The 24965-nt window shown below is 44.5% G+C and overlaps 1 protein-coding gene across 2 annotated transcripts; it reads right to left on the bottom strand.

Moving 5' to 3' along the window:
• Positions 1–526: 526 nt before the first annotated feature.
• On the bottom strand, positions 527–24369 carry EIF3L (eukaryotic translation initiation factor 3 subunit L; the record flags this gene model as incomplete). Of its 2 annotated transcripts, XM_081082379.1 has the most annotated exons (13): positions 527–743; positions 1575–1655; positions 6848–7345; positions 8155–8325; positions 8981–9135; positions 11012–11183; positions 13045–13118; positions 13845–13914; positions 16693–16754; positions 21487–21566; positions 22648–22858; positions 23727–23775; positions 24309–24369. In XM_081082379.1, the coding sequence occupies 13 exons, from the start codon at positions 24339–24341 to the stop codon at positions 705–707; spliced, it is 1695 nt and encodes a 564-aa protein (XP_080938505.1). In that variant the 3' UTR covers positions 527–704. The 2 variants fall into 2 exon arrangements, with proteins under 2 accessions (XP_080938505.1, XP_080938506.1); XM_081082380.1 differs by lacking the exons at positions 21487–21566; positions 23727–23775; positions 24309–24369 and having other exon boundaries at positions 22648–22726.
• Positions 24370–24965: the final 596 nt, after the last annotated feature.

Genomic DNA, 24965 nt, shown 5'->3' with positions numbered 1-24965 from the left:
CTACTGCTAAACCTGAGCTGTAAGGTTAAGCAATGTACATGGATTCCTCTTAGGACAGTTCCTGGCAATAGGAGGTGCTCTGTGGCACTTCCACTAACTTGCATGCTCAGAGGATTCTTGTGAGGTGCAAATAAGATATTGAAAGTGAAAATGCCCTATAGACTGTATGGTACTTTATGAATACAGGGATTAAATAATTCAATTTAAACACTAATAACTGCCCAGCCAGTATGGCTCAGTGGTTGAGCATTGACCTATGAACCAGGAGGTAACAGTTTGATTCCCCGGTTAGGGCACATGCCTGGATTGCAGGTTCAATCCCCAGTGGATCTCTCATCATTGATGTTTCTATAGCTCTCTTCCTCTCCCTTCCTCTCTGATATCAATAAAAACATATTTTTTTAAAAAAAGAAGAGACTTAAAAAACAAACACACCAATAACTGATGCATCGCGACACATGGAAATTACCTATTGTTGCCCTCATCCACAAACGCTCCCCAACAATAATGAGATGACAAGTCTGGCTCCAAAGAAGATCCTTTACTGAGACCTACTGAAAACATTTCAGTCCGTGACTCAAATAAACTTCAACTCGGTTGACAGGCTGACGACGGAGCTAGATAAAAGCTCCACCATGGCAAGATCACTCCCCACCGGCGACGACATCAAAATAAGTTCATGACTAATGCGAGTGTGAATGTACTCAGGGTCTCTGTCCCATCTTCTTCAGAGTTCGATTGAGCTAGAAGAGAAAAAGGAGAGATAAGCCTTGTCCTACGGCGTGTGTGATCACCAGGGTAAAGGCTTCCAGGCCGGCCCTCTGAAGTCAGGGAGGGGGAATCTGATGTGAGTGTGGGCAGCTACTCTGTGGAAAGGCCCAGAGAGGTCCTCCACCGGACATTCACGGGACCTCTCACAATTCTTTCGCATTGTTCTTCTCCTTGCCCTTCACACTCAACAGACACACCCCTTCCCTACACTGTTCTGCCCATTTTATACACAGGAAAGCAATTCAGTGGCTAGACTTGCCAGGGCTGTATTATACCCTGCAGGAGCCTGGTGGCATGGACCACAGCAGAGCAGCGACCTCTGCTGGCGACTCAAAGCACCAGGACAAAAAGAGACCCAATACCCTCGCAGTGTCTGGCCTGACCCACAAGACCTCTCCTTGGGCAAGACATGGAATGCATCAAGTCTGTCAAAACAGAGCTGCTCCCTGTCCTCTGCCTGCGGAACTGGCCAGACCTGTCTAAGTTGCAAAATAACTGCCAAATGGGGAGGGATGGTGAGAGCAGTCAGTGAATCCACCCATATTAGGAAATACTACGGAGGGAAACAGGGCTGCTGGCCACCCGCAGAGGGAGATCTTGGAAAGAGATGCTCCAGAGAAGGCTGACACAGCAACTCCTACAGGCCCAACCCAGTCCCCAAACCCTAAGCAGCTAGCCAGTCTAGCTCAGAAACTTCAAGGGTCAGTTTGGGGCTTTCTTGAAAATAAAAAGAAAAAGATTAAAACTCCCACCTAGTTCCTAACTTCTGTCCCCAGCCCAGACACCTCTCTCAGACTTCTCACCTCCTCAAATTTATGAATCTGCCGGATGAAAAAATCCCCATAGCGTCTGGCAACTTTGGTGTCTGCAATGTGGATCATGTCCTGTGGGAAAAGCAAAGTCAGATCAAAGCGGTGCGGCGGAGCCACTTACATACTTGCCGATAATCACAATGCTAATTGCTAGATAAACCCAGAAAGTGCTTTTCCCGTTCATAGCAGCTCTTTGTAGATGACTGATTTTTATTTTCTTCTTGCTAACTCATTATTTTTATTTTGTAGTCTTCTTCAATGAACACGAATCTTTTGGCAATTAAAAACATTTAAAACAGCATTTCATCCTCATACACGGGTTGCAAGTTAGCCAAGATTTTACATTTTGTTCTTAAGCTCAAAATATTTTGTTGAACACCACTTTCCCTGTAAGTTCCTACATAATCCAAGTTAAGACCCAAGAACTTTCTGAATCTTTGACAGTATTTTTTTAAGTCAGGAATGAGAAAAAGTACCCCCACCCTCCTGCCCCAAAAGCAGCATTTTGCCAGACAAACCTGAACCAGGAAGAGAAACAATAAAAACAAAACATGCAGTTAAAACCTTTTCTATTTGGGACTGACTCATATTATAATTTAACCTAAATCTCATAGCAAAATCTTATTAATTATAACCAAGTTGCTAATTCTTGGGAGAAGGGTTTTACTGAAGACTACCCAGATATTTGGGACTAGTTCATCAGGTCACTAAGATATTACACAGGTATGCAGCAGGTTACTGATATTACCAAAGAATGTGTACATGTACGCCATTGGGAATCAACTGAAAAAGAACTTTAGGTAGTTGATGTGATACCACAAGGGACCAACAATTTTGTTTGATTTTTAAAAGCAGGATTTAAAACACATTGAAACAATAACAACAACAAAAGAAGAAGAAAACACATTGAAAAACTTTCCACTGCTGATGTGTTTCTTCTTCTGGTGAGTCTGTGCATGTCAAGGACAGCTAAATTCCGACAAACACCACGTCTTCCAAAAGCCACAAACTCTAAATGAGAGGATTATGTTTAACAAGATGAGCTTCCAAAAACAAACTACCAGTCCAGCTGGTGTGGCTCAGTGGATGAGCGTCAACCTATGAACCAAGAGGTCACAGGCTGGATCTTACAGGAGGCAGCTGATCGATGATTCTCTCTCATCACTGATGTTTCTCTCTCTCTCTCTCTCCCCCTCTTCCTTCTACTCTGAAATCAATAAAAATATTAAAACAAAACAAAACAAAACAAAACACTCTCTACCCAAACTGACCTGGCAACCAGGTACATACAAAGAGTATGTTCACACAAAAACGTGTATGCAAATATTCATAACAGTGTTATCCACAATAGACAAAAAGTGAAAACTCAATTATTCATCAAATAATTAATCAACAAAATATGATTCAGCCATAAAAGGAATACAGCACTGATCCATGCTACAACCTGGACGAAACTTAAAAATATGCTCAATGAAAGAAGCCAAACACAAAAGGTCACATGTTTTGTGATTCCATTTATATGACATCTTAGGAAGAGACAAATCCAGAGACAGAGCAGATTCCTGGTTTGGGTGAACTGGGAATGACTGCAGGGAGTTTCTTTTTGGAGGTAATGGAAATAGTGCGGAATTAGTGATGATGGTTACACAACATTGTAAATATGTTAATAGTCATCTAAAACACTGTCAAAAAATTAATGATGTTTAAATCAACACACTTTCTTAAAACAACTAAAAATGCAGAATAAATTAAATCTCCTTAAAGCATCACAGAGTTGAAAAGAGAATGAAGAACTATTCCGTAAGCAAAGCACAGAAGCCCCATCTGTGCGAAGGGCATTTGCTAACCCTAGAAAATTTGGACAGAGATAAACCAAGGCCAGGGCCAGCCTAACAGAAGACCCTCCTTATAATGCTGAGATCCTAAAGGGCTGCATCCTCAAGCTAAAAATAAACCAGAAGAGACCTGCCATCCCACTCCAGACACCAAGCAATGCTCTCCAAGGGTGGAGAGGTGAATAAAGGAAGAAAGAAGACCCATCCCCGAGACATTAGAAACACAGGTGATTCTTCTGATAATCTGCAGCCTAAGCCGCCGCCGGTTTGATCCAGGGAACCACAGTCTTGTAGGCTCAGTCTATGTTGATTCCAGACCAGTAACATCTCTAGGCAACTTTAAGAGGAAAAAACAAATAAGCTCTAGAGAAATAAATATTCACCCTAGCCTTCAAAGAATGTCAACAAATAGTTTTTCAAGGTCAAATGAACCCTCTATAGCAGTGGTTCTCAACCTTTTTGCCCTTTAAATACAGTTCCTCATGTTGTGACCCAACCATAAAATTATTTTCGTTGATAAATACCACATGATCTCACTCATTTGTGGATTATAGAGAACAACATAGACTGATGAAAAGGGACAGACCCAAAGACTGAGAAACAGCGATCAGGCTATCAATCCCCAGAAGGAAAGTAGGGGAGGGCGGGGGTAAGGGGAAGAGACCACCCGAAGGGCTTGTATACATGTATATAAGCCAAACCAATGGACATGGACAACAGGGGGATGGGAGCATGAGTGTGCGGGGTGGGGGAGGTTAGGGGTTAATGGGGGGGATGAGGACACATTTGTAATACCTTAATAAAAAAAAAAAAGAAAAAAGAAAGAAACATCAAAAAAAAATTATTTTCGTTGCTATTTCATAACTGTAATGTTGCTACTGTTATGAATCGTAATGTAAATATCTGATATGCAGGATGTGAAAGGGTCGTTCGACCGCCAAAGGGGTTGCGGCCCACAGGCTGAGAACCGCTGTTCTATAGTAAAAAATACTCAAGCACATAAGGACACACTGCACCATGAGCAAGAAAGAATTACAGAAAGCAAGAAATAGAGCTGAAGAGATTAATTAGGGGCAGAATGATCAGTCAAAACAAAGTTATCCAGAATAAAGGAAACAAGAAGATGGAAGAAGGGTTTAAGAGACATGGAGAACAGAGTGAGGTCTATATACATAGACAAAAAAAACAAAAAACAAAAAAAGAGAAAGAAAGAGCAAAAAACAAAAAAAGAAAAGGAAAACAAGAACATTTTCCTAACTTGTGAGTGTATACATACGGGGGAAGTGAAGGGGGGAGGGATATTTTATAGAAAAAAACAATTCTAGGAATCTAGCATATTTTAAGTCTGGGGGAAAAACTCAAGAAAATAAAACAATTTACTTCTTTAAAAAACCTAACTAGGACATTAAAATGTCCAACTTGAACTTAAAATCCCAACAGGGAAAACCAATACTGTTCCTCAACCCTCCTCTCCTCCAGAGAGGAAACCACCGCAGTACTGCTTGTGCACACACAAGCATAAGAAAGGCTTAAAAACCCAAAACCTAAATGGACCATTGACAGCTACCCCAAAAAGCCACAGGTGCACTTTTTGCAATAGCCAAAACCACCCAAATATCCATTAGCAGCAAGAATGAAAGAAAAAAAAAGGCAGTCAAAAATTAAGGTAGATATTGAATAGAGCGATGAACATGAATGAACTATTGCTACACACACACTGGATGTGATTCTCTCAAATGTGACGTTGAACAAAAGAGGCTAAACACAAAAAGAGCACATACTGGCCCTAGCCAATCTGGCTCAGTGGATAGAACGTTGGCCAGTGGACTGAAGGGTCCCAGGTTCAGTTCTGGCAAGGGCACACAAGGGCACATACCTCGTTGCAGGCTCAATCCCTGGCCCTGCAATCCCTGGTGGGGGGTGTACGAGAGGCAACCAATCAATGTGTCTCTCTCACATGGCTGTTTCTGTCTATCCTCCTCCCTTCCACTCTCTCTAAAAACCAATGGGAAAATACCCTCCAGTGAGGATTTACCACAGAAAGAGCACATACACTGTGGTCTATCTATCCACATAAAGCCCTAATATGCAGATAGACCTAACGGAGGAACAACCAAACAACCAGTCGCTATGACGTGCGCTGGCCACCAGGGGTCAGGCATCGGCAGCAGGTGGTAGAGCGCAGAACATGGCAGGTGTTGGCCGCAGCGGGATGGTGGAGGTCAGTGGGGGCACCAGACGAAGGCAGGGTGCTGGTCACTGTCATCGGGGTGAGTCTCTGGTGGTTACTGAAAATTCTTTGCTTCCGCAATACCGCCTGGTGCTCGCACCCACTACCAGCGTCACCACTCACACCTGCTGCCGCCAGCACCCGGCGCTGGCTCCAATCACACAGCGCCATCAGCGGGTGCGAGCCATGGCTGCCAGCCCCGATCGCCCCTGAGGGCTTCTCCACCTCCCCCTGCTCCTGAGGGGCGATCGGTGCCAGCCGCCTCTTAGGGCTTCTCCATCTCCCCCTGCTCCTGAGGGGCGATCGGTGCCAGCAGCCGCCACTCGCACCCACTGCCGGCGCTGACCCCAATCACTCCACGCCATCAGCAGGTGTGAGCGGGGCCAGCGCTGTCAGCACATGGGAGCAGTGGCGGTGGGAGCAGAGCAGACAGAGGACTGGGAGCGATGGTGGGAAGGGCTGGATGGGGGTGGGGAGGATGGGCCGAGACCCACCCCTGTGTCTACCGCAGCCTCTCGGCCCACAGTTCCTTTCAAGGTGCACGAATTCATGCACTGGGCCCCTAGTTCCATTATAAGAAGTTCAGGCTCCCTCAGCCTGAAATGCTCTTCAATCAAATATTTGCTTGGCTAATTTCCTCACCTCCTTCAAGTCTTAACTTCAATTTCACTTTCTCTACAAAGCTTATCCTGAGCACCTTATTTATTTAATACTGCAACTGTGCCTTCTTCTTCTTTTTTTTTTAGAATTTACCGCCCCCCCCCTCCATTTATTTATTGATTTTAGACACAGGAAAGACAGCGAGAGAAACATCAATTTGTTGTTCCACTTATTTATGCATTCATTGGTTGATTCTTGTATGTGCTCTAACCAGGGATTGAACCCACAACCTTGGCATATTGGAACAATGCTAACCAACTGAGCTACCCAGCCAAGCTGCAACCCATGCTTTCCACCACCGCTACCCTGACTCCATAGCACTTGGCAACTTCTAATTTTTTATTAATTACAATGTTTACTGTCTATTCTTTAAAATTAGAATGTTAGCAAAAGTGCAGAAATCTTTGTTGATTTTGTTCACTAATGTATCCCAAATGCCCAGAACCGTGACTGGAAGACAGTGGGAGCTCAATAAATATGTATTGCTAATGCATGAACAGAAAGTGCCCCCGAGAACCTAGCCCAAGGGGCGACCATACCTTATCGATGTAGAAGTCAACCTCAGAGGCTGACTGAAATTCGCCGTCTAGGGCAGAGATGCCGCTGGTCCACACCAGGTTCTTCATTTTGTGCTTGAAGACAAGAAGCTGGATGCGGAACTCCTGCTCTGTGAGGTCGAGGAAGCCGGCCAGCTTGGCCACAGGCATAGTGGTGTAGAGCTTGAGGAAGCTACGAATGGTTGAGAGCTGGGCCTGCTGCTGCACTTCATCAGAAAACACCTTCAGCTGCTGCAAGAAGGGTTCCTTGTGGTAGTTGGGGTGCACATTGTCGTAGTTGGGAACTACAGGAGACAGGAATTTGGGGCAGGAATAGCTGAAAAGCTCCTCGTAGACCTGTGGGTCACCCTTCTGCATGCGTAGCATCTTATCCCCGTATTTCTCCCGCAGCTGGAGGTGAATGCTCTCATCGATACGCATAGGGTACATGGTGAGGGCGATGGCCAGCAGCGCGTGCATCTGCTCATTCTGTTTGTTGATCTGGGGGTGAGGGTGAGATTGGAGTAGGGTCAAAAGAAATGGACTTTCCGAGGTCCCCACCATTCTCCCCAGCGCACTTCACAGATCCTTGACTTTCCCCTTGTCTTGCACCACTCAGTTAACTTTCCCAATGTCTTCCCCAAGCCTTCCTCCAGCTCTACTCAATTCCGGCCTACTTCCGGGTCCTCCTCAGTTGTCTCCTGGATTCTGTCCTGGTAATTCTCAGTCTCTCCGTCTGCCACACTCATCACTAGCAGGTCAAGCCTCCACACCAGTTATGATCAATTCACCCAGAAACCTTTGATGGTATCTCCATGCCTATGGTACACAGACTAAATACTTCAGCTGGGTAGTGAAGGTTTCCCCAGAATCTAACACGCAATTTGACTACTTTCTGCTCTCTAGCCAAAATGGTTTACTGTGCTGCCACATCACCATACACTTCCAAGCCTCCACAGCTTTGCTCTGCCTGAAAGCTCCTCCCAATTCCATGCACGTCCTTGGACCCATCCAGCCCCATGGCAAACTGCCTGAGCACAATACCCTCATCATCTAACTCATTTTTAAACACCCACAGCCCAGAGAACACTCAGCAAATTGTTGCTGAATAAATAAGTGTAGGCACTGATGGGGATAAACTGGGGTTAAAAGGCGCTGTCCTTATCAAAGCGTTCATGATCGGAGTTAACAGACATAACAAAAAACTCCTAGAGTAGACCAGCCATAAAGAAATCATTGTGCTGAAAAAGTATATTAAAATAACAAAAGTTTGGATGGCATTTACCAAAAGCAGTCAGAAGCCCCCTTACCATCTCATACTTGTATGTGGTCCTCTGGAACATGCTCTTCGTCCTCTGGATGTAAAGGAGAATGTTGGCAAAGACCCGGATGGCATCCTGGTAGCGACGCATCATCAGATATGCAAAACCAACATAATAGTATGTGGTGACCTGGCACTCGGGCACTCGGGAGTACATGCTCTGTGGAAGGAAATGGAAGTAGCACCCATGAGGCCCAAAACCAGTTCATCCCAGACAGGATCTGAAAGTGAACGGGCCTAGTGTCAGCTGGGGTCAGAGGATCTGAGCATTGTATACACCATTCACTAATTCGTTATGTGACCCGAGGCCTCCATTTTCTTAGCTTTAACAAAGGGACTGGACCGAGTAACCCCAAAATCTTTCAGCTCTAAACATTCTACACCTCAATTTTGCATTCTTCCTTTCTTTTTACTCCTTGCTTTTGTAAATAAGCCCCATAAAGGAACAGATAAATTAGAAGACAGACACATAAGTCAAACAAAAAGGTATCGATTTTTATGTGGCTAGGCAAAACAACCATAACTAATCATATTATTATTTATACCACCTTAGAACTAAGTCTTTTGTTAATTAAGACTAGTGAAACTTGAATAGTAAATACCTGGCATTATCATTCTGTTTTGAAACAGAATCAAAAGACGACTGAATATTTTAAGTAAACACCAAAGAGAAACCACCTTGTCCAGGTTCAGATTTTCACTGCAGTGGTTTCCCGGTTCTCAATTTTCAACTGGTCTAGGGAACAGGAGTCCTCTTTCCCTTCCCTTGTATTTGCCCGAACAGATGCAGACAGGCCGAGGAAACAGTTAATTACCTTCTTGTTCAGTTCGATATTCTCCAGCACCTTGATGGCCTGGTAGTAATCCCCCAGCAGGGAGTGCAGACGCAGGAGCCCCACCAGGCTGAAGTAGCCAAGCATCTTGTAGAGGGAGTGCCGTCCGTACTCCCCGGCCACACTCTCAGGGTCACCTGCGAGAGACAGACACTGACACTGCAGCAGGGAGAGGTAAGGAAGGCAGGCTTGAGCGCTGAATGTCACTCAGGAAATTCGTCGCTCACTGCCGGCCTCTCCAGCTTCCTGCCACAGGGATAACTCTGCCTTCTCTCCAGCTTCCTGCCACAGGGATAACTGCCTTCGAAGGAATACCAGGAAATAGCATGCCTGGCCTTAGGCTAATCTTAAATCTACTTACAGTTGGGTGGAGGGTAGCAGTTCTTTTATTTTTAACTTTTTGGTCCCAACACACCTGAGAATATGAGGCTCCCTCTCACCAAGACCTCCCTTCCCTTTTCAGGAAGCTCACAAGGTCAAAGCTATTTTCTTAATAACACTGAGATGCTATTTGCCTTTACCACTGAGTTGAAATTTACACCAATGATGCAAAACCAATGCCAGGTAAAGCTACGGACAACCTGGCATAAATCAGGCAATGGCACCAAACTGTACCCAGTCATTGTATTCTTTGCCACCACACCCTTGCAGTAAAAATAAATAATTAAATAATTAAATAATTAAATAATTAAAAATAAAAGAATAGCGGATTTTCCACAAAACACCATTTTTACTTGGAAAAAAAAATGAGAGACACAAAAACTATGGACATTTAGATTTAGGCATTTAGCAGCCATTTTCTCAAAAATGAATGAAGCCAGGCTGCTACACTTCAATGAAAGCAACTGACAGTGTTTGCTGCCAAAGAAAAATTTGAGCTTTTAAGCAAAAATTAGACTTTTATAAAATTTGTATCTTAAAACAAAAAACTTCTGTCTGCCACTATGAGCTCAACAACTTCCAAATAAAGGCTTATTTGATGAGGCTGACAGCAAAAATAAAAGTGATTTTTAAAAAATTGTCTAACAAAAAAAATGTCTAACCAAGTGTGTTAACATTTGGAAAGTTTTACAACTCAATGAACCAATATTTTACAAAATCATGCATGTGCAAAAGACCCATTCAAGCTGGAGAAACCAGTGAAATTTTTTTTTTATCCTCATCTGAGGATATTTTTCCATTGATTTTTTTTTTTTTTTTTTTGAGAGAAAGAAGAAAGATTGATGTAAGAGAAATACATCGATTGGTTGCCTCCTGCACAAGCTGGGCCGGGGAGGAGCCTGCAACCAAGGTTCATTCCCTTAACCAGAACTGAACCGGGACCTTTGGTCCACAGGCCAACGCTCTATCCACTGAGCCAAACTGGCTAGGGCAACTAGTAAATTTTAATGTGCCAAAGTAAAAGTTCACTGATACAGTTTCAGATTCCTCATGCAGCTAACCTGTAAGACACTGCTTGTCAAGTTTCACTGTGGTATCAAAGCACATCCATACCACCTGGAAAGGCTGCTAAAAACTTCTTTCTTTCCCAACTAATTACCTTTGTGAGGCCAGATTCCCCTCAACGTACTTCAACCAAAACAGCGCATTGCAGCAGACTGAAACCAGGAATAGAAATGAGAGCCCATCTCTTCTAGAAGCCAGACACTACAGAGATTTGTGAAAATGCCTCTCTTCTCAATGAAAAAACACCAACCAACCAACCAAAAACTTACATATTAACTATGATCTTCTCAATCTATTAAGAGTGTAAAGCGGTCCTGACACCAAAACGTTAGAAAAGTGTGTCATCTTAACAAAGGCCCTGGAGAAACAGTAGGAATGTTTATAAATGCACGTCGCAGAAGTGCTGGTTCAGGCTGTCGGCCAACTGCCAAGCCAGTAGCCCCAACTCTGGCACTCGGTTACCATTCACAACCAAAGAGGAGCAACAGCCCATCCCTAGGAGGCGGTGACTCCTCCGCACTCCCTGCGGCCTCTATTCACGTGGAACAGATGGCAAGCAGCACTCACCTCCGCTTGTGTACACCTCCAACTGCCGGTTGATGTTGGACTTGTCTACCAGGGAGTGAAGGACATTGAGGACACTGTGAACATTCCAGATTTTGGGATTGGAACGAAGGAAGTCAATCTCCTCCTCTGACTTCTTGGCGGTCTTACAGCGGTACTGGCTAAATGACTGGAACTGTTGGGAAAGAAGGGAAAGATGCAGCAGTGGCATAAACTCCAAGGTGACAGCCCAAGTGCACGATGCAGAAGACGAGGCGATGTCCAGGACTACGGACTGGGGAAAGGTGAGGGTGAGAATACTCCTACTCATGCTACACCTCTCTGCACACTATTTGCTTTTTCAGAGCCATCTTTGATTAGCTGTGGATTTTGTTCATTACCAAATGTTAGTTGTTCTAAAGTTAAGTAAAAATCTCTAAAATTAGAGGTAGTTTGTGAAAAAACAAAAAAAAACAAAGACCCAACATTCATTTTGGAGTCAAACACAGCCTAAAGTTATACCTGAGCTCCACAATGCAGTTAATCTGACCACCAGAATGAGATGGTTTGTAACAGATTTCTATTCATATGTGGCTTTGCATATGAATGATGATGTGGTGGAAAGGGGGTAGATATCTGTTATGTGTGTGTCATCCAATCTGAGTCATCTCTGTACCAAAGACAAGATTTGGAGCAGTGGTTCTATCAGATCAGCACGGGGCTGGCTCCAAGGATCACCCAGAGAATAATAGCATAAGAGACCATCTGCTCAATCATAATTTTCAAAAAGCACCCTGGTTGATTCTGGTGCACACTCTGGTTTGGAAACCAGTGACCTAGAAAGGCTATAAGTCCTAGATGACCTAAGATTGTTCTTCAACTCTAAAGTAATATCTTTGTCTAAGAGTAAAGACAGTCACAAATTAATAAAAACAAGATAATCCTATATAATAAAGAGCTAATATGCTAATTAGACCGAACAGCTGACCAACCGTCTGGACGACATTCCAGACAACCGGAAACCAACCTGCGGACCTTCCCAATGAACCGGGGCTGTGAGGGGCTACAAGGGCTGGCCGAGTTGCGAGGGCCGAGCCCCTTGCACGAATTTCATGCATCGGGCCTCTAGTCTAATAGAAAAATAGGCAAAGGATACTGATGACCATCTCAAGGAAAAAGAGGATTGGTCTATTAACAGGGAAAATGCTCAATCTCTTTAGTTGTCAGATAAATGTAAATGAGATTTTTGTTCATTTTCCATCAAATTGACAAAAACTACACAGAAAAATTAACATCCAATATAGAAAGTGTGCTCCCCAAAGCTGTTGGTAGTCATATAATTTGATACAGCCTTTGAGAGGGCAATGTATTACTATTTACTAAAATTCAAAGTGATTGAAATGTTATTGGTACATTTATCGTATGTCGATTATGCCTCTATAAAGTTGATTTTTAAAAATTTAAAAAGCACCCTGGTCGGTGTGGCTGTTGGTAGGAGTGTCGTCCCACACACCGAGACGCAACCAATCGATGTTTCTCTCTCATATAGATGTCTGTCGTCTCCCTTCCCCCGCTTTCTCCACAAAACAATGAAATGTCCTCAGATGAGGAGATATATATATATATATACATATATATTTGGGTTTGGCTCAGTGGATAGAGCGTTGTTGGCCTGCGGACTGAAGGGTCCCAGGTTCAATTCCAGTCAAGAGCATATGCCCAGAATGCAGGCGTGATCCCCAGTAGGGGGCATGTAGGAGGCAGCCGATCAATGATTCTCTCTCATCATTGATGTTTCTATCTCTCTTTCCCTTCTCCCTTGCTCTCTGAAATCAATAAAAATATATTTTAAAAATAATAAAATAAGATAAAAACATATCCTTAGGTGAGAATTTAACAAACAAAAAACAACAACAGAGGAGTCCACCGCCATGGGATATTTCAGTTTAGACTACGATGGGCATATTTTTATACCATGCACCTTTTTAATAACACAAGCAATGGCAGTAACAGCTAAAATCAGTTACTTAAAACGAGGCTAAGGGCTGACCAGATACCTGATAGATGAACTCATCAATGATATCCCAGAGCCACTGGTTGGGTAGTTCAAGGGGAGCAGGACCATCAGCATCTGCACAGAAGATCACAGAAAAGTCAGGCTAGAAGCAAGGACTTTGCCCACTTGGTAAGGCTGCAGAGCACATTTTACAATTTCTCTCTTAAAAAAGACGGTAAGTCATGCCCTAGCAGTGTGGCTTAGTTGGTTGGGCCTTGTCCCATGCACAGAAAGATCGCCAGTTTGATTCCCAGTCAGGGCACATGCCCAGACTGTGGGCTCAATGCCTGGTAGGGGGATGTGAAGGAGGCAGCAGATCAACGTTTTGCTCTGTCTCTCTCGCTCCCTCAACTTCCTCTAAAACCAATAAAAACATATCCTTGGGTAAAAAAAAACTAAAAAGGTGAGTTTCCATACTCTTCCTTGAAACCCTATCTAGCATCTCTTTTTTTTTTTTAAGATATTTTTTCATTGATTTTGAGAGAAAGAGAAATATCAATGTGGGAGCCAAACATCCATCATCTTCCTCCTACAGGACCCCTACTGGGGACTGAGCCCGAAACCCGGGCATTGGGCATATGACCCGACCGGGAATTGAACCGGAAACCTTTCAGTGCACAGGATGGGCCCAACCAACTGAGCCACACTAGCCAGGGCTAAAAAAATCTTTAAAAAACTGTGTATCATAAGGCATTATCCCCTCTCCACCTGCACATTAAATCCTGTTAAAAAGAGCTGGAGGTCAACATTAGGCCTCATCACACCCTCTCCCTCCCTCACTTGCCCAAACCCCAGACTCACTAAGAATGTAGTTGAAGAGATTGCAGTAGTTATAATAGGATTCAAACCTCTGTTCCAAGGAAGGTCCCCCCTGTAAAGAGAGCAGAGACATCAGGACACAGATCATTAATTTCAATGTGTTACTAGTGGTGTCCATGAAAGCTGACAATAAATACAGAATTGATATCTGCTCTCTCCTTCTTAATATGCAAAGAGCACTCCAGCAAGAGGGAAGACAAAAAGTGCTGAGTTCCAAGAGACACTGAGTACCAGACTACAATGGTCAGGTTTTTGTTTTTATTATTATTTTTAAAGAAAGGAAGGAAGAGGGGGAGAGAAGAGAGAGGAACATTGATGCAAGAGAGCAAAGCATCAATCAGCTACCTCACTACACGCCCCCTTACTGGGGATCAAGCCCGAAACCCAGGCATGTGCCAGACTGGGAATTGAACGAATCATCTTTCAGTGCACAGGACGAGGCCCAACCAACTAAGCCACCCTAGCCAGGGCCATAATAGTCAGCTTTTATGGCAACAACCTTAACCAAACATTAGGCAACAGGCATGCACATCCAGCAAAGCAGAAGAAGAAAGATGTTCAGCAAACACAGTACTAACAAAGACAAAAAGGTAAAACTGTGGGACTGTAAGGTAAGAAGAGACAATGCTACACTGGACTACACCGGGCCAGGAATGAAGAGGTCTTTATGGTCCAAACAAAAACCTAGAAAACAAAATCTAGGCCAGGAGGTCAGCAAATCCACCATCACCTGTTTTAATAAAGTTTTATTGGAACGCAGCCATGACCACTCCTTGCCTACAGCACAGCTGAATAAATTCGAGAGATCATTATGACCGTTAAAGTCTAAAATACTATCTGGGCCCTGGCCAGTTTGGCTCAGTGGATGGAGCGTCAGCCCGCAGCCTGGAGGGTCCCAGATGATTCGGTCAAGGGCATCTACCCCGGTTGCAGGATCGATTTCCTAGTTGGGGTTGGGTGTGAGGCAACCAATTGAAGTGTCTCTCTTACATCAGTGTTTCTGTTCCTCCCTCTCCTTTGCACTCTCTCTAAAAATCAGTGCAAAAACTTGGGTGAGAATTAACAACAACAAAAAAACTTAAGTGGACAAGAGTGGAAACCGAAACCAGCTGAGCAACTACTCAGTAGTTCAGGTATGAGATAATGCCTTGAACTATCAGCAGTGGTAAAAGTAGTTGGTTTCAAATAGTATGTTGAAGGTACAGCTGAACAAGATTTGCTGCAAGCTTGATGTCAAATGAGAGAAAAGTCAGGATTGATACCAATGCCTGGCTGGTGTGGCTCAGAATTGAGCACTGACCTATGAACCAGGAGGTCAGGGTTTGTTTCCTGGTTGGGGGATGTGCTCTGGTTGTGGGCTTGATCCCCAGTAGGGGGCGTGCAGAGGCAGCTGATCAATGATTCTCCCTCATCATTGATGTTTCTATCTCTCTCTCCCTCTCCCTTCCTCTCTGAAATCAATAAAAATGTATTTTAAAAAAAAGAATGATACCAAGGTGTTCAGTCCAAGTAACTGGGTGACTGGTGGTATCATTTATTGAGATAATAAACATGGGTTAAACAGGCTGAGAGAGAAAATAAGAGTTCAATTTGAAGCATTTTAAACTTTAGATGACTATTAGACAGCTAAGTGGAGGTGTTGAACAGTAGAGTAAAATCTGGATCTGGAGAGACTGGAGCCTAAGAGATTTGTAAGTCACTGGTGTATATAAATACTGCAGATGCGTTTTGTTTTTTGTTGTTGTTGTTAATACTCACCCAAGGATATTTTTTTTTCAATGATCTTTAGAGAGTGGAAGGGAGGGAGACAGATGGGAAGAGAGAAAAAGAGAAACATCGATGTGAGAAACACATCGATTGGCTGCCTCCTACACACACCCCAAGTGGGGCCAAGGATTGAACCTGCAACCCAGGTATGTGCCCTTGACTGGCAATCAAACCTGTGACCCTGCATTACACGGGCCAACACTCTAACCACTGAGAAAACCGTCCAGGGCAGTGCAGATTGTATTTTAAGAGGCTCAGGCACTCTAAAATTTATAAATTAGGAAAAAAGAATTAAGCAAGTGCCCAGAGTTGAGGTAATGTGGTAAAAAGAACCCTAGTGTCACAATCAGACAGATCTGGGTTCAAATTTATCAACTAACTGTAGGAATTAGAGAAAAAGCAACCTCTTTGCACCCCAGTTTGCCTATCTTGCAGGATCACTGTGGGAGCAGACACGTGGATGCATTCCAAGAGCCCAGCACTGTGCCTGGCAAACAGTGACAGTTTCATTTATGTTTCAGAGGCAGCACAAGGTGCTTGGAACACACTATTAGGATGGCAGCCTAAACCACTGCGCCGTGATGAGTGCCCAGCCGAGGAGAACTGGGGATGGAAAAACTAAAGAGGATGGACAGGCCATGCAGTGTTGTAGCTTGTCTGGAATAGATACCCAGCTTTCTAGACTCAATTCTCCCACTGCCATTTCTTAAAACATGCCAACCACTCTTGGGCACTGTGTTCTGGGGACTGCGTTCTGAGGACAAAATGGCAGAAAGTTAAAAAAACTGCCAGCAGCCCGGCTGGTGTAGCGCAGCGGTTGAGCATTGAGCCAGGAACCAAGGGGCCACTGGTTCGATTCCCAGTCAGGGCACATGCCTGGGTTGCAGACTTGATACCCTGTGGGGGGCGTGCAGGAGGCAGCCCATCAATGATGTTCCCCTCATCATGGATGTTTCTATCTCTCTATCCCTCTCCCTTCCTCTGTCTCTAAAATAAAATAAATAAATAAAATATATTTTAAAAACAAACAAACAAAACCTGCCAGCAACGTTTAGATACTCACACTGACTTTAGCATATATGTGCCTGTAGTATAATTCTTTGTACAAAATCAGGAAGACAGCATCTGAAAGAGATGGCAAAGGGGTACTTTAGTAATCCACAAAACAACTAGGGAATTCTGGCAGTTTTAGCTCCTTGGGGTCAGGAAAGGGATAAACGTGATTTCAGAGACTGAACAGCTAAACTTTAACACTTACACCTAAAAATACACCCAACAGGAAAAGTTGTTTCTCGAGGGAAAGAGACTAGACGTGGGGCAGTGAGCACAAAATACACTAGACAGATGTATTATAAAGCTGTGCACCTGAAATTTATATAATGTTATTAACCAATGTTACTCCGATAAATTCAATTAAAAAGAAAATTCATTTCTCATTTTACTCTTTCAACCTCATCAATTTAATTCAGGCCCATTCCTGTTCACCATTTAGAGACTTTCGCCATACAGTTGCTTAAATAAACCAGCACAAATGGTAACTCCATGAAAATCAACATGATGCTATCTATCAAAATTGCAAATACATGGGTATCACTGACTTAGTTGGAACTTGGCTAGTACCTGGGAACCTCGATTTCAGAAGGGTTCCCACCACCCTGATAAAGGGCTCCCCGCACTGTGCCTAAACTGTTCCAACCATATGGTTTATTCTCAACACTGACTTTTCCTTCTGGGAGTCTGGAATGTTGGGACATGTTAGGCAGAGTGTGTGCCTACGTGACCATGCCAGATAACATCCATAGACACCAAGCCTGTAATGAGCTTCTCTGGCACTCCATCCACTCGTCCTCCAATCCCGTTTGAGGAGTTAAGTGTGCCTGTGTGACTGCATGGGATGGACTGTTGGAAACTTGCGCCTGGTTTCCTCTGGACTTCAGCACATGCACCTTTTCCCTTTGCTGACTTTGCTCTGAATCCTTTTGCTATAAACCCTGATAGCTGTGGGGACAACTACACACTGAGTACTGAGTCCTCCCAGCAAATCATCAAACTTGGAGGTGGTCTTAGGAATGCTGAAGATGCAGAATATGTACTCTCCAAAAATATAATGAATTTTTTTAAAATGGAAAGGGACATTTAGTTTATATGAAAAAAAAACAAAAGAGCTACAGTTAAGCCTTGAATAACACAGTTTGAACTGTGCAAGTCCACTTATACATGGAATTTTTTCAGTAAATACCTGTACTATATTTTTTATTGTGGTCAGGAGACTGTAGATGAAAAGGACCAACTATATGCATTGATCTGTGCCATTTGACATACAGGAAACAAAGGTTTCTGAGGAATCAAAAGTTATATGCAGATTTGACTGTGTGGGGGTTCGGCACCCCTAACCCCTACGTTGTTCCAAAAGTCAACTGTAGTGGTACACCTATACAATGGAATACTACGCCGCTATAAAAAAGAAGGAACTTTTACCATTTGCAACAGCATGGATGGAACTGGAGAGTATTACACTAAGTGAAATAAGCCAGTCGGAGAAAGATAAGTATCACATGATCTCACTCATATGTGGGATATAATGATCAATATAATTTGATGAACAAAAATAGATCCAGAGACAAATGGCAGGGGAGGGGGGGGTTGGAGAGCAACCAAAGGACTTGTATGCATGCATATTAGCATAACCAATGGACACAGACACTGGGGCGGTAGGGGCTTGCCCAGGGTGGGAATGGCTGGGGGAGGGGGAGGGTCAATTGGGGAAAAAGGAGACATATGTAAAAGTTTAGAGAGTAAATAAATTAAAAAAAAAAAAAAAATACAGCCCTAGCCAGTTTGGCTCAGTGGATAGAGCGTCGGCCTGCAAACTGAAAGGTCCCAGGTTCAATTCCGGTCAAGGGCACATGCCTGGGTGGTGGGCTCAATCCCCAGTGGGGGACTTGCAGGAAGCATCCGACCCATGATTCTCTCTCATCATGGATGTTTCTATCTCTCTCTCCCTCTTCCTTCCTCTCTGAAATCAATAATAAAAAAAAAAATTTTTTTTAAGTGAACCGTATTCCTATTTGCATATGTATGCATAGAGTATCATGAGAAAGATAAACAAAAAAATATAACACTAGATGGCCCCAGAGAGATAAACTGAAGACTTGGGGAGGGGAATTTTTATACCAAATCTTCTTTTATACCCTGGTGTACAGTGAAGCTTTACCTGTTTTAAAAGTACATTATGGCCCTGGCCGGTTTGGCTCAGTGGATGGAGCGTCGGCCTGTGGACTGAAGGGTCCCAGGTTCGATTCCGGTCAAGGGCACGTACCTTGGTTGCGGGCACATTCCCAGTTGGGGGTGTGCAGGAGGCAGCTGATCGATGTTTCTCTCTCATCGATGTTTCTAACTCTCTATCCCTTACCCTTCCTCTCTGTGAAAAATCAATAAAATATATTAAAAAAAAAAAAGTACATTATGAAACTCCTAATGTTCTTAATATAATAATATTACGTTCTTTATAGGCAAATAGGCTCTATAATATAGGCTCTATATTATATAGAGTATAAGGTCTGAACAACATGAAAATAACATTTTTTTCAGAGTGAGTTCTAAACCTGTGTAACAATGATGATACTAATAGTAAGTTAAAAAAAAAAAGTGCAAGATGTATACATTGAAAACTATAAAACGTTACTAAAAGAAATTAAAGACCTCAATACATGGAAAGACATCCAGTGTCCATGAGAACTTAATATTAAAATGGCAATACTTCAGACTAGCTGGCGTGGCTCAGTGGTTGAGCATCGACCTGTGATGAACCAGGAGATCATGGTTCAATTCCTGGTCAGGGCACATGCGTGGCTTGTGAGCTTGATCCTGGTAGGGGACGTGCAAGAGGCAGCCAATCAGTGATTCTCTCTCATCATTGATGTTTCTTTTTTTAATTGATTTCAGAGAGGACGGGAGAGGGGGAGAAGGATAGAAACATTAACGATGAGAACCACTGATCGGCTGCTTCCTGCACACCCCCTGCTGGGGATCTAGCCTGCAACCCGGGCATGTGCCCTTGACTGGAATCGAACCTGGGACTCTTCAGTCCGCAAACTGACATTCTATCCACTGAGCCAAACCGGCTAGGGCAATGAAAATATTTTTTAAATGGCAATACTCCAAAAGGAGAAAAAAAAATAGAAATAAAATAAAATGGCAATACTCCCTCAAATTGGTCTTCAAATTCTACACAATCCCTATAAAACTCCCAGCTGAGCCCTAGCCGGTTAGGCTCAGTGGATACAGCATCAACCTGCGGACTAAAGGGTCCCAGGTTCGATTCCGGCCAAGGGCACATACCCGGGTTGTGGGCTCGATCCCCAGTGGGGGGCGTGCAAGAGGCAGCAAATCAATGATTCTTTCTCATCATTGATGTTTCTATCTCTCTCTCCCTCTCCCTTCCTCTCTGAAATCAATAAAAATATTTTTTTAAAAAAATCCCAGCTGACTTTTTTGCAGAAATTGATGAGCTGATCCTAAAATTCATATGGAAATCCAAGAAATTAAGAAAAATCAAAATAATCTTAAAAAAGCACACCTCTCAATTTCAAACTGCAAAGCTACAGTAATCAAGAAGGTGTAGTATATGCCCAGCCCATGTGGCTCAGTGTCAATCCAGGAACCAAGGAAGTCAGGGTTCGATTCCTGGTCAGGGCACATGCCCAAGTTGGGTGAGGCAGACAATCGATGATGTTTCTCTCTCATTGATATTTCTATCTCTCTATCCCTCTCGCTTCCTCACTCTAAAAATCAATGAAAACATTAAAAAAGAAAAAAAAAGTCAGTGTAGTACGAGTATAAGCCTAAAGCTAGGCATATAGATCAATGGAATCAAATTCAAAGTCCAGAAATGAACCCTTCCATTTACATGATAACCAATTTCGACAACTGTGCCAAGACAATTCAAGGGGGAAAGCTTGTTTTTTTTTCAAAATTGGTGCTAGAACAGCTGAATAGCTGCATGCAAAAGAATGAAGTTAGACCCTCCTGCTTCACATCATATATAAAAGACACCATCAGAAAGTAAAAGATGGGAGGCTGGAAAGTCCATCCCAGAGCCACTGTAAGGACCCCCCAAATTTCAGAGGGAAATGGAAACAAGCCAAGATCAAAGATCTCACCCTGGCCAGTGTGGCTGCATTTAGAATGTCGGCCTGAGCTCCAAAGGAAGGGTCATAGGTTCAATTCCCAGTCAAGGGCACGCACCTAGGTTACAGGTTTGATCCTAGCCCTGGTCAGAGCGGTACAGGTGGTAACCAATTGATGTGTCTCTCTAACATCGGTGTTTCTCTCTCTCTCCCTCCCCTTCCACTCTCACTAAAAAAAAAAAAAAAAAAAAAAAAAAAATCAATGGAAAGAAATATCCTTGTGTGAGGATTAACATAAAAGATCTTTTTTAAAAAATATATTTTATTGATTTTTTTACAGAGAGGAAGTGAGAGGGATAGAGAGTTAGAAACATCAATGAGAGAGAAACATCAGCTGCCTCCTGCACACCTCCTACTGGGGATGTGCCCACAACCAAGGTACATGCCCTTGACCGGAATCGAACCCGGGACCCTTCAGTTCGCAGGCCGACGTTCCATCCACTGAGCCAAACTCATTAGGGCAGATCTTAATTTCAGCTTTCAGCATGTGTGAGAGATCTCTGTCCTCTTCATTTATTCAACCTTCATTCAACAAGTTACTTACCAAGGGTCTACGATGCACCAACCCCTAGGGAAATAACATGGTGAGCAAAACAGACACAGGTCACCCGGAGCTTCTAATGACCCGTCACAGGATCCCACCCAGCACAGACAGAGTGCACACCTACCGTTGCCAACCTGTGGAGCAATGGCTTCCGCCTCAGGCCAAGGCGTATTCTTGAAGAATCTTTCTGTCAGCTTCGTCCAGCTGAAAACCAAGCAGAATAATTCTAGAATTTGAAACAAAAGGACCCAAGAGCCACTCTCACATTTTACAGACGAGGACCTTTGGCTCAGAAAGGGGAAGATGTCACAGAAATAAAGCCAGGGCCAGAGCATCCAAGTCTACAAGTTTCCTCAACCCAACTCTACCTCAGACAATCTGTCTTAATACAGTGAAATACTCCATTTCTATCAGTGAGGCACCCCCAAGCTCTTCAAGATCATCTCCTGCCTCTGCATCATGAACGCTAGGTGCTTGCAAATCCCTGATTTGAGAACTACTTTTCAGATTCACCTCCTCGCTCCCTTAGCAATACTATTTCCACTTGCTAGAGTACTGTGCCTCCTCCCTCTCTCCAAACATAGAAACAAATCTGTTTGTTGAAGTCTAGACCACAGCTGACCTAGAGCATCCAACCCACACACCGCTGTCCAACATGCTTCACAGCCCCTGAGAGGGTTATGTTCATTTTCTTTCTCCTGATTCCTCCAGCAGCTACTTCAACGTCCCTGATTCTCAGGCTCCACCTCTCCCTTTCCTCCTATTAACACACTCAAACTCCCCTTCAAAACACACAACAAAACAAAGTGTCTCCATGACCCTGTAAGACCTCTGCACTTACAAATTCGCCTTTCTCAACCCCCATTTCTCGTTTCCCACTGTCATCTGGCTTCTGCCTCCACCACTCCACTGAAACTGACTTTGTTAAGGTTACCAAAGTACCTTCTAAGTTGTCAAATTCGAGTGGCTCCTTTCTCGTCTCAATCTTGTTAGAGCACTTACCATCTGTCTACCATTTCCTGCTTCAAAGTCTCTTCTCTCTTTAGTTCCTATGACACTTCTTTCTGATTTACTGCCCACTTTTCTCACACTTCTTTGCTCACTTACTGTCCCCTCTGCTATTTCCTTTCTTTGCTCTCCCCTCAAAACATCCTTCCCAGGGTGCCAGCCGTTTTCCTCACTACACGCTCTCCTAGGGGAGGAATACCGACCACACGCTTGGCTAAACCACTCTCTCTCTCTGCCTGCACTGTCCAGTACAGTGCCGTCAGCCAGCAGCCCATACCTGTTCTCATAGATGTCCTGGATCTCATACACTTTCTGGTCAATGACATCACTGGAGACACGACTTGCCTGCAGCTCATACACCTTCTGGTCAATCAAATCTGACACGGTTTTGTGGAAATACTGGATGAAGTTTTTGATCACTTCGGGGATCACCTGATAGGTCTGCTGTTCATACTGACGTTCATAAGCCAGATCCTGCTTTGGATCTCCTAGAGGTTGGATATAATAAATAAATATTTTACAAAGTGCTTTCCAACCCACACATATAACAAAAGGGCCAGATCCATCACCCAAATTAAGCTCAAACTTATCAAATAGGATATAATTCCCCCTTTAAATACTCAGATGTAATCCTCCCCAAAGCACTCCCAATCCCCTCACCCTATTTCTTCACAACATTTACCACCAAAGTTACTTATTACCTGTTTCTCCCCCTCGAAGCTAAAGTCTACATGGGAAAGAACCTTGTCTGTCTTGTGTGCAGACGTACCCTGGGGACCTGGAAGAGGTGTGTGTGTTGCAGGAGGGGGAAAGACTGTGGAAAGGGAGAGTAAGTAGTAGGTATTTAATATTATTTGAATGGATAAATTACTGCCATTTTCTACCTATACGATTTGGTAGGAGGAGCTAAACTTCTCTGTGCTCAGTTTCCTCCTGTCAAATGGAGACATTAATATACATGCTTTACAGAACGGCTGTAAAGACAAAGTACCCAGAACCATGCATGGCACTTACTAAGTCAAACCAAGTCACTATGACATTTCAAGAAACCTCAGAAACCTTCACAAAAGATTTCATTTGGGCTTGGTTTTTTTACAAGATTTTCTTCTTCGGCCAACAGTTTGAACAACAACAGAACCACAGCCAGGTCAGTAGTCCTCCCCTCCTAGGGTTTCCAGGTGGGCCAGGAGGAAGGCTGGTTTACAGGCTGCACACCGCCCTCCTGCTGGGCGCTAATGACGGACTCCAGCCCGGACATCAAGAAGCGGTTTTAAAGAGGTGCCCGTCAGCGCTGTTCCCAGGCGTTAATAAAGGGGCCCGTCCCTGCAGGCACCCAGCTCACCAGACGAGTCTCACCTGTGTGCATATCATAGTCGCCGGGGTAAGTATAGGGATCATAGGCGGCCTGTGAACGAGAAAGACAGGGGCAGTCACCACGCCGTGAACCCAAAATGCTCGTCCCGGGGCCGGTGTGTCAGGCAGGGTACTAAGGGTGCAGAGTTGGGTGAAACAGCCCCTGCCGTTCAGAAACCCGCATGCCTGCAAAGGGAGACTCGGCACACAGTGACAACACAACCTGGCGGGGTAGCAAGCTGGAGCAAAGCTAGGAATCAGCAGGGTTTGACAAGACCGAGCCCCAGATACAAGAAGTGCTCGATTACAGAGACACAGCCCCCGTAGCCAGCTTCCGTCCCGGGTCTTGGAAAAGAAGGGGACGGGGAGACCGGACACGGGAAGTGGGCGGGCGGGCAGACGGGGCCGAGGAGGAGCCGGGAGGGGGGGCCGCGGCATGGGCGCGCGGGCCGGGCGGCAGGCAGGAGCTGGCCGCGGCCCGCGGGGGCTCCCAGAGGCCGCCGGGCCCCGTCTCACCGCGGGGCGCCGCTCCCAGGGAGCCCGGCCCCCGTCGCGGAGCCCAGCACGCGCTCAGGGCCGGGTTACCTCGGACTCGTAATCATCCGCTGGGTAAGACATGACTGCGAGGCTCGGGAACACAGCCGGAGAGAGCGGAAGGAGTGTCCTGCGCCTGCGTCGCGAGACCGGAAGTCCAGGCCCGCCCGGGCCCGCCCGGAAGCCGGAAGTCTTGCCGGGACCGCAGGCACGCTCAGGCTGCCATGTTAGGAAGGGCGAAGACGACAAACGCCTTAAGTTTCCTTTTTTCTCCAAATGGAGGCCTTACGAGGAAAGTGACCCTGAAGTTATTGCGTGAATTTGGAAGTAAGGACATAAAATAGTTCGGCATAATATACTATGGGCAAAGAAACCCAAAGTTTTGCCACACAAAAGATGGCTGGCAGCTTTGGTCGGCCGACTTCTCGCCTGAAGGGAAATTGGGCTACGCGAGGGCTTGATGTTGGATTTAGGTGTAAACGGTTTGCCTGCGGTGACAAATGTCTTCCAACGTTCCGGTCTCAAAAGACTACACTTCCTGGGTGTAAAAGTGGAGAGTTGGTCCCACATGGCGAAGGGCATTGAGAAAAGGCGCCTCCCCGTTTTGCACGTTAAGGTTGGAGCAGGCAGAGACGAGGCCAGCTCTGGTGTGAGGTCCTGGAGCGAGTCCTGGTCCCACGCACGTGCTCAGGCTGCGGGTGGAGTTGG

The sequence above is a fragment of the Myotis nattereri genome (assembly GCF_964212035.1).
Source record: "Myotis nattereri genome assembly, chromosome: 2".
NCBI classification, from domain to species: domain Eukaryota; kingdom Metazoa; phylum Chordata; class Mammalia; order Chiroptera; family Vespertilionidae; genus Myotis; species Myotis nattereri.
This window is presented reverse-complemented; position numbering and strand designations above follow the sequence as displayed.